The following is a 16,822-nucleotide window of genomic DNA, read 5'->3' as shown; positions in this document are numbered from 1 at the left end:
GGCTCACGCGCATGCGCCCGCGCGCGGCTTGCCGGGAGGCGGAAGCGGAAGCGCGGGTCTCCCCGAGAGCGATGGCAGCTGGGGGTCTGAGCCGCTCGGAGCGCAAGGCGGCCGAGCGGGTCCGGCGGCTGCGGGAGGAGCAGCAGCGGGAGCGCCTCCGCCAGGTACGTCGCCCCCCGCCCCGCCCCGCGTCCCCGGCTCGCGCCGCCCTCACCGCCCTCTCTGCGCCCGCAGGTGTCGCGCATCCTGAGGAAGGCGGCTGCCGAGCGCAGCGTGGAAGAGGGCCGGCTCCTGGCCGAGAGCGAGGACCTGGTCACCGAACTGCAGGGCCGGAGCAGGCGGCGCGAGGGCCTGAAGCGGCGGCAGCAGGAGGCGAGTCCCGCGGCGCGCCGGGGTCTGCCAGGGCGGGGCGGGAAGGGCGGTGCTTACGACCCGCCCGGGGGTCTCGGCAGGTGTGCGACGACCCGGAGGAGCTGCGGAGGAAGGTACGGGAGCTGGCCGGCGCCGTGCGGAACGCCGAGTACTTGGTCGTCTACACAGGCGCGGGGATCAGCACGGTAAGGAGGCGAGGCGTGGACGGTCGCGCACCCGGGTTGGCTTCAGGGTCCGGGACGAATCCGGGACTGGGGATGGGCCTGGGGCGCCCCCTTCTGGGTGTCTGATCCAAGGACCGAGTAAAGTACTCGAAGTTGAGTAAAAGTATTGATTCGCAAAAAACTCACTTTAAAAGCAGTATTGAGGTTCTTTCCTTTTTAGAGAAGCTGGAAAAGACTCAATTTTGAAACGTCACTAAGACGATAAATACTTTGAAAAGCTTGAACTCTTAGAGACAGGAAAGGAAGAGATATAAAAAGTGGGCATAATAACTTAGTTTTACAGGAATCTCCTTTAAAGTTAAGGAGGTTAATTAACTGTCCTAAGGTTATGTGCGCAGAGATAAGCCCAAAACTGTGTCCGATTCCCTGTTCATTTTTTCTGAATGTTGAAGGAAAGTAAGCAGAAAGGCAGTAAGAATTAGAGTACCCTAGGTAAAGACGTTTTGAGTTGTATTGAGCAGCTATCCTAGGCCATGGAATATGTATGACAAACTTTGACAGTGTCTGTGGCACATTATTTTTCTAATTGATGGGCGCGTATTGGGTGTGACCCATGTGTAGGCCCAGCAGATGTGAACACTGAGGGTTCTATCCTGGAGAAGGCCGTAGCTGACAGTGATGAGGCATATGAGCAATCGTGTGAAGTCGTCTGTATTAGGTCACTGGAATAGAAATCCAGACGTGCCCTCTGCGGTCTCAGAGTGCGGAATCCATCCCAGCTGGTTTTTGACAGCACTGAGTCTGGGTCTTGAAGGGCGGACCTGAGTTTACAGACAAAGGCAAGAGTGAGACACTTCAAACAGGGGTGACTGCAGAGGCCCAGCAGTAAGAACATGTCATGTGCATTGACTGCTCTAACCTAGAAGCATCCAGCGCCCTGGCAGTCTGGTCTCCTCCCTCCAGAGCCACATGTGAACTCCCATCATGCAATGATTTAAAAGCAGTAAAATTACCTCTTAAAGAACTGCAAGTGGCTGTTTAAAGCCACAAGCTGCTTGATAATTTGCTCTGAGCATTACTGTTTGGGGTCCTGCTCTGTGACATGCGTCAGAACCGCCACTCAGGGTGGGTGGTGGTGTGAGCTCAGGCAGCAGGGAGCAGATGGCCCCCAGCCTGAGTACAGGACACTGATGGTGGCGCTCCTTCGCGCTGGGTCTCGAGTGCCTTCGTGTCACGGGATTGGGAACCTGGGGGATTTGGCGGTGTTTACCTCACCTGTGGAGGCTGGCCTGTCTCTGTGAGGGTAGAGAAGGAAGCAGTTACAGCATCTGGACATGTCCAAAAATGTAGGCAGAAGAGGGACTCCACCTAGAGGTTCATCATTTGCTGTACCTGTTTTGAGTACTGGCTAGGCCCTGGGGACACACAGGTGAACCTGACCAGTCTCTCCTCAGTGTGGAGGACAGGTGTGGCTGCAGAGCCAGGCTGTACTTGGTGCTGGAGAGTCTGGAAGGTGAGCTAGAGCTGGTGCGGGCAGGGGTCCAGGCAGAGGGACAGCCACGTGGGGTGCACGCCACCTGGGTGCAGGCAGGTTAGACTGGGAAACACTGAGCCTGCGGAGTGGGTAGAGGCCAGTCTGTGGGCCAGCCTGGGAGAAACTTCCCATTCTTGGGAATTCCGCCAGTGCCTGCAACGATGCCGTTTCACTGGGCTTTTCTTTCTAAACGTGCAGGCAGCTTCTATCCCAGATTACCGGGGCCCCAATGGAGTGTGGACGCTACTTCAGAAAGGGAGACGCGTCAGGTAAGCAGCCTCGTGTAGACCACCCGCCGAGTTGAGCAGGGCAGCAGGGGCCTGACCTGGCAGCTCCCTCATTTCCGCTCCCCTCCACCTGGCAGTGCTGCCGACCTGAGTGAGGCCGAGCCGACGCTCACCCACATGAGCATCGCCCGCTTACACGAGCAGAATCTGGTAAGAGCCCCGTGTGGCTGGCTGGTGTACTTGCCGCATCCACGCGTGGGACCTGCAGCACCACCTTGGCGCCCAAGGGGCAGCCGCGTCCTACCTGTGTTAGCCAGCGGCCCCCCGTGGTGAGCGCCCGCCAAGCAGTTTAGACTCCTGGTGTGAGCCTCCATTTGATCGTCTCGTGCTCCGTCTCCAAGTCGTCACGGGTAGAACCCCTCGGAGACCTCTGGAGACCCTCTGCCGAGCACCTCCAACTGAGTGGGGAAGGGGTCAGTCCTCCTGGGCCTTCAGGGACCTAAAACACTGACTCGAGAGAGCTTCAGTCTGGGCTGCACCCGTCTCCAGCCCAGGGGTCGATGCGCGCGTCTGCCCGCCCGGCTGCTCAAGTGCGCCCGGGCTGCTGGGGGCAGGCCCTGCCGAGTCCCGCCGGGCCCGGCCTGCTGCCCTGATTCGGTCTTCGAGGCTTGCTGCAGGGCAGGCGTCACCGTGGTTCGGGGGTTCTGGGCCATACTTGGGCCAGAGTCACCACTGAGCTGCCTCCCACAGCCCTCCTGCCATCCTGTGCCCCTGCAGGTGCAGCACGTGGTGTCTCAGAACTGCGATGGGCTCCACCTGCGGAGTGGGCTGCCCCGCCCGGCCATGTCAGAGCTCCACGGGAACATGTACATCGAAGTGAGCAGCCCCTCGGGGACTCGGGGGCCGGGCAGGCCGGTGCCTCCCGCTCACAGTGCCCTCCGCCCCCAGGTCTGCACGGCCTGCACGCCCAACCGCGAGTACGTGCGGGTGTTCGACGTGACGGAGCGCACTGCCCTGCACCGACACCAGACAGGCCGGGCCTGCCACAAGTGCGGGGCCCCGCTCCGGGACACCATCGTGCACTTCGGGGAGAGGGGGACCCTGGGGCAGCCCCTGAACTGGGAGGCGGCCACCCAGGCTGCCAGCAGAGCTGACACGATCCTGTGCTTAGGCTCCAGCTTGAAGGTACGCAGACGGTGCTGCGGAGGGGACGGGGTGAGCCTGCTGGTAGCCGGCCAGCTCAGCGTGAGACCCTGGCTTCCTATAGCCTCGTTCCCTGGTGTGTGGTCTGTGTGTCTGTCCGTCCATCCCCACAGGTTCTGAAGAAGTACCCTCGTCTCTGGTGCATGACCAGGCCGCCCAGCCGGCGGCCCAGGCTCTACATTGTGAACTTGCAGGTAACCCGGCACTCAGAGCTGCCTTCCTAGACCTGGACCCTGGAATGGGAGAGCGAGAGTCTCCAGGATGTTCCCATCCTGAAGTCAGGCACTGGGGGGCTGGCTGAGCAGGACCCAGGCCTCGGGCATGAGGAAGGAGGGAGGGCTGTCCTCACTTGCTTTCTCCTATCCCCAGTGGACCCCGAAGGATGACTGGGCCGCTCTGAAGCTCCACGGGAAGTGTGATGACGTCATGCGGCTCCTCATGGACGAGCTGGGCCTGGAGATCCCCCCCTACAGCAGGTGAGGGGCGCAGGCGCACCGCCCCTCCTGGCCCCGTGTGGGTGGGCCGTGTCTGTCTCCTCTCACGAGCTAAGCGTAGACGAAGCTCTGAGATGCTGCAAGCAGTGTCTGAGGCATGACTGCAGTGTGGTGGCCTCTGCGGGGCCTGGCCCAGGCACCCCGGCCGCCGTGACCCCTTTGGGGAGAGCTAGTCTGCGAGTCCCCCTCAACCTCAGATAGCCCGGAGGGGAAGGTTCTCTGAATGGACTTGCTCTTGGCAGTACTGGTCAAACAGGATTTGGTGCGCTTGGTTTGGGGAGCTGGCGAACTTTGGGGAAGCTAAACAAACTGTGCCTTACTGCAGAATCTGTGATAATTTAGATGTGGTGTATGTATTGAGTAAAAAGTTTACACTTTCTTTCTCTGTGAATTTTCAGGGTCTTATAGGGGAAATCAGTAACTTCTTTTAATCAAAGGGTTCAAGATTAAGGATCCCTTCACCTTCTGGGCCTGGCGACCCTTGTATGTTATGTTTGTGGTGTTCTGTGATGTGGGCCTCTCGTGTACTGTACTTTTTTTTTTTTTACATGAACTTAGCTCATTTTCCTTATCAGTGCTTATCTGTATCTTATGTTTATAACATGTGGTTCTACATCTCAGTCGGACACATGCTCTCTCACCGGGTGACCTGTAGGCCACAAACCCCTAGTCAGCTGGCCATCCCTCCCATCAAGTCTCAGGCTGGGAAGGGGGAGAGGGTCTGGTCCACCTGCCCCTGGCCATGTGAGTGACAGGGGGCGCCCAGAGTCGCTAGTGATTCATCCCTCCTTTGGGTACTGCCACTCCTGTTGTGTATGCCCCACCACTAGATCGCCGACGAGGACACAGTTCTGCCGAGGCCGAGCTAGCCTGGGCGCTGCCTCCTCCTGCAGCTTTCTGTAGCCCAGAGACAGCGCAGCTACCACCAGGCAGAGCCTGCCGCGGCTGAGACACGGGTGGGGGCGGGGCCACCTCAGTCAGCTTTCCCGTCCTGGGGCAGGTCGCGACTGTGAGAGGTCGCGCGCACCCCTGACCCAGCTTTCCCTTTCCGGTAGGTGGCAGGACCCCATCTTCTCCCTGGCGACTCCCCTGCGTGCGGGCGAAGAAGGCAGCCACAGTCGGAAGGCACTGTGCAGGAGCCGAGAGGAGGCCCCGGCCAGCGACCGGGACACACCCCTTAGCTCAGCCCCCATCCTCGGTGGCTGGTTCGGCAGGGGCTGCACGAAACGCACAAAAAGGAAGAAAGTGACATGACCCGGTGCTTGACTGAGAACAGCAACTGGCACTTTGCAGATGGCTGAGACTCTTACTCAGGGGCCGGTGGTACCGTGAAGGCCAAGACTGCCCCATCCGGTCTAGTGAGAAGTCTCTGGGGGCGGCGTTGTCGCCGTGACATGCTTAGCCATTTGTCTGCGGGAAGCCCCCCTGCACTGCTGGGGTTGCCCCTGGCATGGGCCTGAGTGTTGAGGACACCAGCCTCTTCCTAAAGAGGTGGCAGCCACGCCTTCCTGTGCGAACAGAACTGGATTATTTCACACCTGGCGGCCAGGAGGAAGCACAGGCTGCCTCCCCTCGGCCCCGTCCCCGGCCGCTGTCGGTCCTCTGCCCCATTTCTACTTCTAAGAATGTTAACTTTGTAGACAGCTTTCTCTGTATCGGTATGTGGCAAACGGGTGGTTTTGAGCCTTGGCCCTCAGCAGACCTTTTTATTGTTATTAAACATCTTGCACTGTCTTACCCATGACAAGAGTGACTGCTGTCTGTGCCAGCGGGCCACCGGCCTGGCTCCCCGGGGAGGGGCGGGGACGCCCCACGTGGTCCTGTCCCGCCCCTCCGCCAGGTGCGAGCGGGGGCGGGGGAGGGCGGCCCCCCCTCCCCGCGCAGTGCGCGCCGGCCATTGGCCGCGAGCGGAGGGGCGGGGCCCCGTCCCGCCGGGGCCGGTCGCGCGCGCCATTGGCCGCGCGCCGCAGACGGCGGGGCGGGGCTCTGCGGGCGGGGCGGGGCTCGCCATTGGTCGCGCGGGGCTGGTGAGGCCCGCGTGACAGCGCGTGCGCGGGGCGGGCGGGAGGCGGCCGCTCGGAGTCGCGGAGCCGGCGGGGCCGCGCCGCTGCTGCCGGGACATGATCCGAAACGGGCACGGGGCGGCGGGCGGCGCCGAGCGGCCGGGCCCGGGGAGCAGGCGCGCCGTGCGGGTGTGGTGCGATGGCTGGTGAGCGCGGCGGGGTGCGGGGGGCCGGGGCCGCGGGGGCCGCTGCCCTGCCGCCCCGCGTCGGTGCGCCGGCCTTCGCCCCGCGGCCCGGCGTCCGCCGTCAGTTGCGGGGGTTGGGGGCGGCCGGCGGCGAACTCGGGCCGCCTGCGCCTCCTGTAGGATGCCTGGGGCCCAGGGTCGCCCCCGCCACGGGCAGCCGGGCGTGAGGGTCCCATGACCGAGACGGGCCTCTTGGCCCGGCACTGGGCACTTCGTGAGGGTTCCGAAAAACGGCTTTCCTTAAGAGGCCCCCTTCCGGACGTTCGCCCGTGAGCCGCAGACCCAGCCGTCCGTCCCGCCCAGCTCGTGGACGGTGGTGGTGAAAGTCCCATGTGTCCAATCTGAGAGTTCAGTCGTTTCAGTGCAGTTTCTCCCACTGAAGGAGCCAGGGACCCAAGTGTCTCTCCCCGGGTCTCTGTGTCAGGCTCCCCAGCTTGCCCAGCACCAGACCAGAGAGATTCTCCTGGATGTCTGGGCAGCGCAGGAAAAGCCCGACCCTGGGCAGGACCCCCAGCGAAGCCCCAGGCTCCTGGGTCCATCCCAGGAGGGTCATGACACCATTTGTCCTATCTTCTGTCAAGCCAGACAGCTGGACTTTGAAGATATTCGTGGCTGTCGACAGATAAGTCGCCACTTTCGGTGCTTTCTCAGACCTTTCCGTGGTAGAAGCAGATAGAGGAGCACCCCGACCTGGCCAGCCGGGGCTTCAGGGGAGAGCGGGCGAGACTCCCGTGCCGCTTTCTGTAGCTGCACCTGCGTCACCTTGGGGAGAGAAAGAGCACGGCCTTGTGTGGGTAGACTCTGACCTTGGCCCTGGCCAGGCTAGGCTGTTGCTCCAGCAGCCCAAAACCACAAGGCGTGGTGACAGAGAAACCCTTGACCTGGTGCTACCTTGAATTCTTCATGTTCCTGGCCTCGCCTGTTCAGTGGGCACAGGGGCCAGCCTTGCTGCTGGGTTTGGACTTCCCTCTTCCCTTACTCCATGGCCATAGCTCTGTGACCCCCACAGGTGTGTCTGTGGGGCCTGGTGCACTGAGATGCGGTCACAGGTGGCACTAAGTAGAACGGCTCTGTACACGCAGTGGCCTGGGTCACCTGGAGAATCAGGGGCAGCTTCACCCGCTCAGAAGGCGATGTGAGGCGGGAGGGGCAGAGCGAGCCCCAGGACCCAGCTCAGGGCCTGCTGAGAAGCGTGTGGGCTCCCCCAGTGCACACGGAGCGCGGGAGCCCAGGCCGGACAGTGGGTGCTGTCTGAGGCCTTCAGCTGAAAGCCCACTCTTAAGCCTGCCTGATTTAAGGACAAAAGCTTTAGAACCAGGTGGCGGGATGGTGACCATTGGCCCCAGAGAGCGCAGTGTCACTGATTTTGGGGAGGCTGCGTGGAGAGGGGTGGGTTTCCAAAGCCAGGAACTGCCCCATCATGTCGTGTCTTTGGCTGGGCTTCGTTTCAGGTTGGCCCCGGGGACTGTGCACCTGTCTCAGGGTTGTGAGATTAGCCCACCCCTGAATCAGCTTAAAGGGACCCCCATGGTACTTTGCATGGGGCGGAGCTGGCGGCCAGCAGTCCCAGCAGCGCTAAGGGGCCGTCCCTGTGTGCTCTCCAGCTCGGGTTGCCCCTGGGCACAGCTGGACGCCCGCTGCGCTTGCTGCCTCTGGCCCTGGCCCTGGGGATCCACGGTGTGGAGAGCTGAGCTCCCCGCTCCATGCAAAGCCCAGGCCCAGTGGCCGGGGAGCAATCACAGAGGAGATGAGCTACGCCCCTAGCCGCCCACGGGCTGCCTAGCCCCTGCCCGCCTCAGCCCAGGGACTGACCGTCCCCCTGCCCTCTCCACAGCTACGACATGGTGCATTATGGCCACTCGAACCAGCTGCGCCAGGCCCGAGCCATGGGCGACTACCTCATCGTGGGCGTGCACACCGACGGTAGGTGCGGCCGCGCTGCTCCCCAGCCCTGCGTGTTCCCCTCACCCTGAACCCCAGTTGCACGAGGCGGCTGTGCAGATCTGGCAGCTTCGTCCTGCGCGGCTGTGCCGGCCCAGGGACGGGGCGGTGGCCGCTCAGGCGTGGGAGGGGCCGGTGAGCCTGTGGCCCGGCCCCGTGTGCCACCCCCTCACCCTCGCTCTCTCCCTGGCCCTAGAGGAGATCTCCAAGCACAAGGGGCCCCCAGTGTTCACGCAGGAGGAGAGGTACAAGATGGTGCAGGCCATCAAGTGGGTGGACGAGGTGGTGCCCGCGGCACCCTACGTCACCACGCTGGAGACACTGGACAAGTACAGCTGCGACTTCTGTGTCCACGGCAGTGAGTGCGAGGACTGGAGCCCCAGGGCCTGGGCATCGGGGGTGCTGGGCCTCTTCACGCGTGGGGCGCCGCAAGCCCTGTGGGGGTCCGAGAACACTGGGTCCCTCCCCAAAAACGAGCCCACGCCATGAAAGCGGGCCTGGGGTGGGGGGCGTGGGGCCCTGAGTGTCGTGGCGACTTCTCGTTTCCACGTGTGTTTCACCCCTAGATGACATCACACTCACCGTAGACGGCCGGGACACCTACGAGGAAGTGAAGCAGGCCGGGAGGTACAGGTGAGCCCCGCCCGGCCCGCCTTCGAGGGCTGGGACTCAGCGCTGCCCTCGGGCTCGCGTGTCCCTCTGGCCGCGCTGGAGCTGGGGGGCGCCACACAGCTGAGCGACGTCGCGTGCTGTCCAGCAGGGCGGCCGCGGGCCACAGGCTTGTGGGGCGTGCTGGGGGGCAGGTTTTCACTTTAATGGACTTTAAGTTAAAAAGCCAGCGTGGCCCGTGGCTCCCGCACGGGACAGCTCCCGCACGGGACAGCGCAGCCCGGAAGTCCCCCGGAGGGGACACCCCGCAGGGCGGGACCTGAGTTTCTGGCAGGGTGGGGGCCGGAGCCGCGGGCACCGCCACTTGTGGAGTGGCGCCGGTTTCCCTCCCATCCGGCACCTCCTTTCGTTGGAGGCCCACCCCACCCTTGTGTTTTTGATTTTACTCCAAGCCGAGAGCAGTGAGGAGCAGCCGGGCCATGCACAGCACGGTCGAGGGCCGGCGGCCCTCAGAGGGGGTGAGCTGAGAGCTCCAACTCACCTGTGTCGTTGTCTCTGTCCCCAGAGAGTGCAAACGCACCCAGGGCGTGTCCACCACAGACCTCGTCGGCCGCATGCTGCTGGTGACCAAGGCTCATCACCGCGGCCAAGTGAGTGATGGGGTTGGGGGCAGAACATCTGGGGTCCCCACACCGAGGACACTGATGAGGAGGGAGGGGGCATGCGCCCTGTCCCGCTGGGCCCCTTCATGGGCACCAGGGTTCTGGGCTTGGCCGCGTGTGGCAGCGAGGCCCAGCCCCACCCTTCCGTGCAGGAGATGACCTCGGAGTGCCGGGAGTACGCAGACAGCTTCGGCAAGGTGAGTGCTGCCCGGAGCCTCACCCTCCCCCCACCTGCTGCCCTCCGGGCGCTGACCGAGTGCTGACCGCCAGGCTTGGCCACTGCCTGGAGGAGAAGCAAGGACTGCCCATGGACAGGTGGCTTCTAACCAGGTGGCCTGGCCCTGTCTCCATTTTTAGCCCCCTCACTCGACACCTGCCAGGGAGATACTTTTCTCAGAAGGCTCCTCTCAGGTGACCAGATGATGGTGGCTTCAGTGTGCGGGGTCCCCATGAGGGCTGCATCTGCTGGCCTTCCTGGCAGGCCAGTTGCTGGACCTAGGTGGTGGTAGCTGCAGTGCTCGCTGTGGCCACGGGGCGGAGCCACAGTCCCACTGGCCACAGGGGCCCCGGCTGCCTGGCTGTGGTGTGGACTGGGCACTACCAACCAGCTCTCTGTGTCCCTGCCTAAGACCCCTGCTGGGAACAGCCCCGAGCGAGCGAGCGAGTGAGCTGGCACTCTGCAGCTGAGGGTTGAGCCCTGGCCTGCAGCCCGGGCCTGTGTGGGCATCCCCGGACTCGGGCCTGGAGGCGGGTGAGGGACGTGCCTGTGAGGCCTCTGTCGCTGACCAGACTCCTCTTGGCCTACAGTGCCCGGGGGGGCGGAACCCCTGGACAGGGGTGTCCCAGTTTCTGCAGACTTCCCAGAAGATCATCCAGTTTGCTTCTGGGAAGGAGCCTCAGCCAGGGGACACGGTCATCTACGTGGCCGGCGCCTTTGACCTGTTCCGTATCCTCTTGAACTCGGGGTGTTGTCCCAGGCCTTGCTCCTGCGTGTCCGCAGCTGCCCCGTGGGCTGGGGGACCTGAGGACCTCACTGACGCCTCAGGCCCTGGACTGGGGTGGGGTGCAGGGGTGCAGCCATTGCCGGGGGGCGCGCGCGGGTGGGCGGAGGCCAGCACTCCTGCCCAACACTTCTCCTGAACCCGGGCGCAGACATCGGGCACGTGGACTTCCTGGAAAAGGTGCACAGCCTGGCGGAGAGGCCCTACGTCATCGCCGGCTTGCACTTTGACCAGGTCACTCCCGGGCAGCTGGGCGTGGGGCCTTCGAGGGGCTTTTGGGGCTGGGGTTGGGCACAGGTGGCCTGGAGGGGGTGGGTCCTGGGCGTGACAAAGACGGAGATGGGCCGGGGCCTCTTCGTGCAGCGGGGCTTCCCTGTGCTGGCGGGCACCTCAGGGGACTGCTGAGAGGGCGCCCGCTGACCCGTCCCCACTCTGGCCTCAGGAAGTCAACCAGTACAAGGGGAAGAACTACCCCATCATGAACCTGCACGAGCGGACGCTGAGCGTGCTGGCCTGCCGGGTGAGCAGCGGGCTGGCCGGCTGAGTGGGCGCAGGGGGACGCCCACCACGCTGCCTCCCGGAGTCTCCTCCTCTGCACTTGTAGCCTTGGCTGGCCTTTTGGGCCATCTCCCGCCACCCACTAGCCCGGCGGGGTCCCGGCTGACCAGCTGTGCCCCCTGTCCCCACAGTACGTGTCGGAAGTAGTGATTGGGGCACCGTACGCGGTCACAGCAGAGCTCCTGGACCACTTCAAGGTGGGGCTCCCGGTGGCCTGCACACCAGGGAAGGCTGGGATGAGGTGCTTCCTAGGGGGGCGGTGCTGGGAGGGCTCCCTCACCCTGGACCCCTCCACAGGTAGAGCTGGTGTGTCACGGGAAGACGGAAATCGTGCCTGACAAGGACGGCTCTGACCCGTACCAGGTGGGTGTGCTGGGCCCGGCTCCAGGGCTGGGCTGGGAAGCGGTCTCAGGAGGCAGGATGCTGGTGAGCGGGAGGAGCCACCCCACTGCGCCAAGGCCACCTCAACTTCGGTGGGGACCCCTGGGCCAGGGCACGTGAGCCGTCTGGGGGGCCAGAGGGGGGCCCTCATCTCCCCTCCGTCCTGCGTCCAGGAGCCCAAGAAAAGGGGCATCTTCTGTCACGTCGACAGCGGGAACGATCTCACCACGGACCTCATCGTCCAGCGCATCATCAAGAACAGGTGAGGCCTGTGCTGGGCGCTGGGCAGCGGGGCGCGGAGCCCGGAGGCGCCGGGCCAGACACACAGCTCCCCCGTCCTGGCCCGCAGGCTGGCGTACGAGGCCCGGAACCAGAAGAAGGAGGCCAAGGAGCTGGCCTTCCTGGAGGCCGCGAGGCAGCAGGGGACACGGCCCGAGGGGGAGCGCGACTGTGACCTCTGACGGAGCGGGCCAGTCCCCAGGGGCCCTCGAGTGCGGCCCTCCCCCACTCTGCTCTCCGCATCTCCCGTCTGGCTTGTGTCGGCTCCCGCGGTCTTCACCGAGGCTGCAGTGGGCCCTGTCTGACCAGCCTGGCCCACAGGGCCCCGGGGTGCAACGGGCCTTGTGCCCTTTCCCCTAAGCTGCGCAGAGGGCGTTGGGCAGCGGGCAGGCAGGGCGAGCACAGGGCACCGCCGACCCCAAGGCCGCCACCCTGAGTGCGGGGAGACCCAGCTTCCATCCCACTGGCCTCACTGCTGCTCCCCCACCCGCCCCCAGGGGTCCTGCATACTCAGGACCCCTCTGCCACCCAGCTCCGGGGCCACTTCCTGCCCACCCAGGTTGGCAGGAGCCTCGGGAACAGACTGGTGGGGCCCCCTCCTGCTGTCCCTGAAGATTCTCGATTTTGTACATAACTGGCTGGTGTGCAACTAATAAATGTGGCGGGAGGCACTCTGTTAGGCTGTCAGCCCTCAGGGCGGAACCAGGGCACCCACCCCCTCAGCACCCTCCCACTGCCCACCCAGCAGAGAGGGAGCCCCCAGATCCAGGCCCACAACCCCTTGGGCTCGGGCGTGTCCCGCCAGCGCTGCACGGAGCCGCCTGGCCAGGGAGGAACCAGGGTGGGCTCCCCAGTTGGGGCCATAGTCTCGGGGTCTCCGCACACAGGCCCACCCAAGCGGAGGAGCCCAGCGGCTGCACAGTGCCCACCCGTCGCCCGCGGCTCGCTCGGTGTTCTGCTGAGAAGTGCAGACTGTGATGGTGCGTTTCGGCCCCCTCCGTGCCCTCCAGAAGGGGTGCTGCCAGGGGGCGGGGCCGCCAGGGCTGCATTCCCTCAGGCTGGAGGCGGGCCTGGCCTACCTCTCAATTTAGCTGTTCTTGAGGTCTAACTTTGACCCCTGGCCGGAACCCAGTGACTGTGGAGGCCGCACACACACCCAGCTCTGCAGCCACCAGCCGCCTGCCTCCCCTCCCTCCCCGGGCCGAGGGCACTAAGCTGTGAAAGGCACAGCTGCACCCCTGCCCCATCCAGGCCCCCAACTTCCAGAGCCCTATGGTGTTGGACCTCCCCACACCCAGAGCGGCAGGCTGCAGGGGGCTCTGTAGACCCCCGTGGGGGAGGGCAGGGGCGACCAGCCCGCTCCTGATGCTGGAGCCAGCCCAGAGCCTCCCCAGAGCCCACCCCTAGGGGGCACCCGAAGCTGGGGACTGCCCGAAGCAGCAGCCAGGGAGCCCCAGCTGCGCCACGGTTGGAGGAGGTGTAGTGGGACAGGGCTCTGCCCACAGCCTCTCTAAACGGAGGGCCCCCTGGGGCCCCGCTTGCGTGGGGGTGGGGACCCCCAAGGCCGGCCCAGGCCCTCACTCAACTGCCCTGCCAGAGGCCCTGCACTCCCTCCCCAGGGGGCGGACAGAGGCCGGGGGAGGAGTGAACACACAGCGCCCAGGTCTGTCCACACTGCCCGGCTCCCACCTCGCCCAGGAGGCCGCTTCCCGCCACCAGGTGCCCCTGCTCACGCAGCAGTGGGCACAGGGGTCGCCGCCAGGCCCTGGTTGGGCGTCTGGCTGATCCCTCCTGCCCTGGCAAGCCTGGTCATTTGGACACACTGGACATTGTGCAGTCCTTCCAGACATGGATTGTGGGGCTCCCAAGAAGGGAGTGACCCCAAGGGCTGCCGCTCCAGTGAGGGAGAGCAGCCGCCTCGAGAAAGCCAGCTCGGAGGCAGGAGGGCTGCCCCGGTGGGCGGTCAGGGTCAACGCAGGGGAACGCCGGAGCGGGCTGCGGAATCTCGATGCGACGAGGAAGAGGTGGGTGGGGGCGGGGCCTCTGGCCCAGCTGGGCGGGGCTTCTCGAAAGCTTCCAGGGCCAGGTAAGGCCGGGGCCCACAAAGTTCTCAGCAACGTTCCCCAGCAGTGGGGTTTGGGGTCCTCCTGCGCCGGGCGTTTCAGGAGAGCCGCGGGACCTGGTGGGAGCTCGCCAGTGTGGTCTGGGGACAGAGCCCCTGCTTGGAGACCGAGCGGGCCCTGCCCCCCGCCCCCCCCCCGGCGGTGCCCACCCCACTCCGAGGCCGGTGGCACTTCTCCTTTATTCATTTAGCCATTTACTGCAGAGATGGGGGGGGCGGTCCTGGGCCAGGGTTCTGGGCTGCGGGGATCCACGCGGGAGACGAGCGACTCCAAGTGTCCGTCGGCCTCAGACACTGCGACAGCCAGCGGCTCTGAGCGACAGGGAGACGTCCGCCTTGCACTGGAAGGTGGCGCGGCCGTCGGGGAGACGTTCGCAGCTGTGCAGGTGCGGGGTGACGTGCCTGATGCACACGGTCTGCGGGCGGGAGGTGGCTGAGGGGCGGCCAGCGCCCCGCGATTCCCGCTGCCTGCCCCCTCTCCTCAGCTTCCTACCTCCAGCGCCCCGCAACCCCCTTGCCCCCCACCGCCCCCGACCTCCAGCGCCCGCATCCCCGCCGTCCGCACTCACGGGGCTCCGCAGGCGGGGGCGCAGCTCCGGGAAGGCGCCGGCCCGGCCCGGGGGTGCCACGGGGGGCTCGGAGCGGCGCGCGTACTGGGCCCGGCGGAAGCCGGACAGCAGCCCCGCGGCGCGGCCCACCGAGTGGAAGCCGGACCCCGCCGCATGCTTGTACCACGCGAGGCCCGAAGGCGCCAGCACAAGACACAGCGCCAGGGCGGCGGCCACCAGCGTGGGGGGCCGTGCCATGACGACGAAGCGGCTCAGGCGTCGGGGTTCGGAGCTGTCGCAGCCCGCAGCCCAGGCGCCTTATATCTGCGGCGGGGCTGGGGCGGGGCAAGGGGGGGACTTGAGGGGCGCGGGGGCGGCGCGGAGGACCAGTGGGGCCTCCTCAGGCTGGTGCGGGCCAGGGCTGGAGGCGCAGGTGGGTCCAGCGTTCGGCGGGGGCCGGCGCCTCCTCCTCCCCACCCCCACCTGCTGTCCTGTGTCCAGCCCTGCGGCGGTGGATGCTGCTGGGAGCGGGGCCCAGGCCGCTTCCATCGCCATGGTCTGGTGTTTGCTGGTCTCAGAGCAGGGGCCAGTCGGGCAGCAGTGAATCCCCAACCTATCCCAGGGCCACCCAGCCCTAAGAGTCACCCCCCAGAGGTCCTCAGTGCTCCCAGCGCTGAGGAAAGACACTGACCACACTGAGGCAGGGAGTGGGGCAGAGTTCTCCCCCCTCCCCCGCTCCAAAGAGGCCTGGCCCCGGGGCGGGGCTGGGGCAGGCTCTATCAAAGGGGCCGCCCCCACCCATCCTGCGAGAGAATGGGCTTCCAGGCCAAGGCCCCTCTGAACAGCCCAGAGGCCCCTGAGGTGGTGGCCCCAGGGGCTGCGGGCCTTCTCTCCCTTCACCCCACACGTCCTGGGCTGCTCTAAGAGAAGGAGACATGTCGCTGCCTAACAGCTTTTATTGAACACCAACTATGTGCCGGCATCCAGATGAATTGGACCCAGTCCCTGACTGAAGCCACACGGAGGGGGAACAAGGAGCTGATGACAGGGTGGGCGGGGCGGCTCCCCAGGGGCAAGGAGGCTGTGGAGGTGAAGGTGCGGTGGGCGGTGTGAGCCAGCGCCTCTGGCGGAGGCGGCTGGGCAGGGAGGGCGGGCTCAGAGCACGGGGTCCTGAGCTTCCTGGGAGGTGGACGGCTGGACTCTGGTAAGTCCAGGGCCTGGTGGGCAGCTGCGCATCCAACTCGGAGTACCAAGCAGGCCCCGAGAACCAGGCTGGAACCCAGGACACGGCGACAAGTCCCAGTGGCAGGAGGTGCGGGTGGCCCTCGGCACGAGCTGTGTGACCTGGGCCAAGCTGAAAACCCCTGTGGGCTAAGAGCACCTCCCCCAGTGGGTGATGGTGAAAAGCCTGGGAGACGGGGTCCCTGTGCGCACTTCTGTCACAGGAGAGAACCCTCAGCAAACGCGGAAGCCTGGGGAGCAGGCCACGGGCCACCTCCCTCCCCTGACACCACTGGGGCTCCGAACACACTGTATGGAGTGGCTGCCTAGGACCCAGGGCCAGACCTAGCTTTGTCTGCAGGGCCTCGGGGGGAACCAGGGGGGGCCACCCACCCTCCCCTGGCAGGCGACATCGGACGTCAGGCTCACTCGGGCACCCGCTCCCCTGCCGATGCTCCCCGAACATCCTGTTCACGTGTCCTTTGGGTACGCGCTCCCAGGACAGCAGCCGGCAAGGGGCCCTGGATCTCAGGGCTCAGTGAGGGTGACGGTCCCCAGGCCTGTTCCTCTGGCACAACGTCTGGGTGGTGGGAGGGTGCCACACGGGTGACCAGGAGGCCTACCCCTCCAAGTGAACTGTCCTCTCTCCTGGGGCTGACAACAGGCAGACTCAGCAACTGCCATTCACTGGATAGAAGGGGTTACTACAGGGCCCAGGGCAGTGACCCCGGGCAGGGGTCCTAGAGAAAGGACAGCTGCTCACAGGGACACGCAGCCTGCAGCCATCTCTACCCAGAAGCTGCCTGACTCCTGGGGCCAGGACAGTGGCCCTCTGGGGGCCCGCCAGCCCACAGGAGCTGTGGTGCAGAGAAGCCCAAAGGAGCCTCCCAAGAGTTGTCCATCCCGAGGTGGGGGGAGGCCCTCAGACACTCAGGGATACAGAGCCTGATGTCGGAGACATCGGTCCCCACGCCGGGTGTCGGCCTCAGGGAAGAGCCGACCTTTAGCGGCACCCTCACAGCCCACCGCCTGGCAGGAGGGACAGTGGGCAGTGGCCACCAGCAGTGCCCAGCCAGGGTCCCACTGACGAGACTGGGGGTGGTCCCCAGAGCCCCGGGCTGGCCTCCGTCAGCTGAGAAGCTGGCTGATGGCCCTGGGCCTCAGCGCCACGGTTCCTTCGCTGCCAATTGGCAAGAACAGACCCCAGGGCCTCTGCCGCGCCAGCCCGAGCCAGCCCGAGCTGGCCGCTGCTGCCCCG

General features: G+C 65.4%; 3 protein-coding genes across 6 annotated transcripts; 2 read left to right on the top strand and 1 right to left on the bottom strand.

Moving 5' to 3' along the window:
- Nucleotides 1-15: 15 nt before the first annotated feature.
- Nucleotides 16-5,735, top strand: SIRT7 (sirtuin 7). Of its 2 annotated transcripts, none has more exons than XM_016163841.2 (10): nucleotides 16-164; nucleotides 235-372; nucleotides 453-557; nucleotides 2,269-2,339; nucleotides 2,435-2,507; nucleotides 3,075-3,173; nucleotides 3,246-3,482; nucleotides 3,614-3,694; nucleotides 3,870-3,976; nucleotides 4,393-5,043. In XM_016163841.2, exons 1-10 carry the CDS (start codon nucleotides 72-74, stop codon nucleotides 4,400-4,402), a joined length of 1,014 nt encoding a protein of 337 aa, XP_016019327.1. In that variant the 5' UTR covers nucleotides 16-71; the 3' UTR covers nucleotides 4,403-5,043. The 2 variants fall into 2 exon arrangements, with proteins under 2 accessions (XP_016019327.1, XP_016019326.1); XM_016163840.2 differs by lacking the exon at nucleotides 4,393-5,043 and adding an exon at nucleotides 5,050-5,735 and having other exon boundaries at nucleotides 17-164.
- Nucleotides 5,736-6,052: 317 nt separating this feature from the next.
- Nucleotides 6,053-12,344, top strand: PCYT2 (phosphate cytidylyltransferase 2, ethanolamine). 3 transcript variants are annotated; one of them, XM_016163850.2, is made up of 14 exons: nucleotides 6,053-6,203; nucleotides 8,077-8,165; nucleotides 8,380-8,541; nucleotides 8,750-8,816; nucleotides 9,358-9,442; nucleotides 9,607-9,651; nucleotides 9,812-9,865; nucleotides 10,262-10,400; nucleotides 10,607-10,689; nucleotides 10,898-10,975; nucleotides 11,145-11,210; nucleotides 11,311-11,376; nucleotides 11,568-11,656; nucleotides 11,744-12,344. In XM_016163850.2, exons 1-14 carry the CDS (start codon nucleotides 6,115-6,117, stop codon nucleotides 11,853-11,855), a joined length of 1,224 nt encoding a protein of 407 aa, XP_016019336.2. In that variant the 5' UTR covers nucleotides 6,053-6,114; the 3' UTR covers nucleotides 11,856-12,344. The 3 variants fall into 3 exon arrangements, with proteins under 3 accessions (XP_016019336.2, XP_036078609.1, XP_036078610.1); XM_036222717.1 differs by having other exon boundaries at nucleotides 6,065-6,203; nucleotides 8,077-8,169; XM_036222716.1 differs by lacking the exon at nucleotides 9,812-9,865.
- A 1,713-nt stretch (nucleotides 12,345-14,057) lies between these two features.
- NPB (neuropeptide B) lies at nucleotides 14,058-14,628 on the bottom strand. Its single transcript, XM_016163851.2, has 2 exons — nucleotides 14,365-14,628; nucleotides 14,058-14,211 (listed from the first exon to the last, which is right to left on the bottom strand). Exons 1-2 carry the CDS (start codon nucleotides 14,599-14,601, stop codon nucleotides 14,083-14,085), a joined length of 366 nt encoding a protein of 121 aa, XP_016019337.1. The 5' UTR covers nucleotides 14,602-14,628; the 3' UTR covers nucleotides 14,058-14,082.
- Between the last annotated feature and the right edge of the window lie 2,194 nt (nucleotides 14,629-16,822).

Source organism: Rousettus aegyptiacus, unplaced genomic scaffold, assembly GCF_014176215.1.
Source record: "Rousettus aegyptiacus isolate mRouAeg1 unplaced genomic scaffold, mRouAeg1.p scaffold_m13_p_6, whole genome shotgun sequence".
NCBI lineage: Eukaryota > Metazoa > Chordata > Mammalia > Chiroptera > Pteropodidae > Rousettus > Rousettus aegyptiacus.
Note: the sequence above shows the minus strand (reverse complement) of the source record. Positions and strands in the feature narration are given on the sequence as shown.

What these genes read in the sequence shown, in the direction of transcription:
- SIRT7 (XM_016163840.2), top strand. Translation starts at nt 72, where the DNA reads ATGGCAGCTGGGGGTCTGAGCCGCTCGGAGCGCAAGGCGGCCGAGCGG. An exon ending in TGAAGCGGCGGCAGCAGGAG is followed by an intron (nt 373 to 452) that starts GCGAGTCCCGCG and finishes GGGTCTCGGCAG; the next exon opens with GTGTGCGACGACCCGGAGGA. An exon ending in GCTTAGGCTCCAGCTTGAAG is followed by an intron (nt 3,483 to 3,613) that starts GTACGCAGACGG and finishes CCATCCCCACAG; the next exon opens with GTTCTGAAGAAGTACCCTCG.
- PCYT2 (XM_016163850.2), top strand. Translation starts at nt 6,115, where the DNA reads ATGATCCGAAACGGGCACGGGGCGGCGGGCGGCGCCGAGCGGCCGGGC. An exon ending in CGGGTGTGGTGCGATGGCTG is followed by an intron (nt 6,204 to 8,076) that starts GTGAGCGCGGCG and finishes CCCTCTCCACAG; the next exon opens with CTACGACATGGTGCATTATG. An exon ending in TCTCAGAAGGCTCCTCTCAG is followed by an intron (nt 9,866 to 10,261) that starts GTGACCAGATGA and finishes CTTGGCCTACAG; the next exon opens with TGCCCGGGGGGGCGGAACCC.
- NPB (XM_016163851.2), bottom strand. Translation starts at nt 14,601, where the DNA reads ATGGCACGGCCCCCCACGCTGGTGGCCGCCGCCCTGGCGCTGTGTCTT. An exon ending in GCCCCCGCCTGCGGAGCCCC is followed by an intron (nt 14,212 to 14,364) that starts GTGAGTGCGGAC and finishes TCCCGCCCGCAG; the next exon opens with ACCGTGTGCATCAGGCACGT.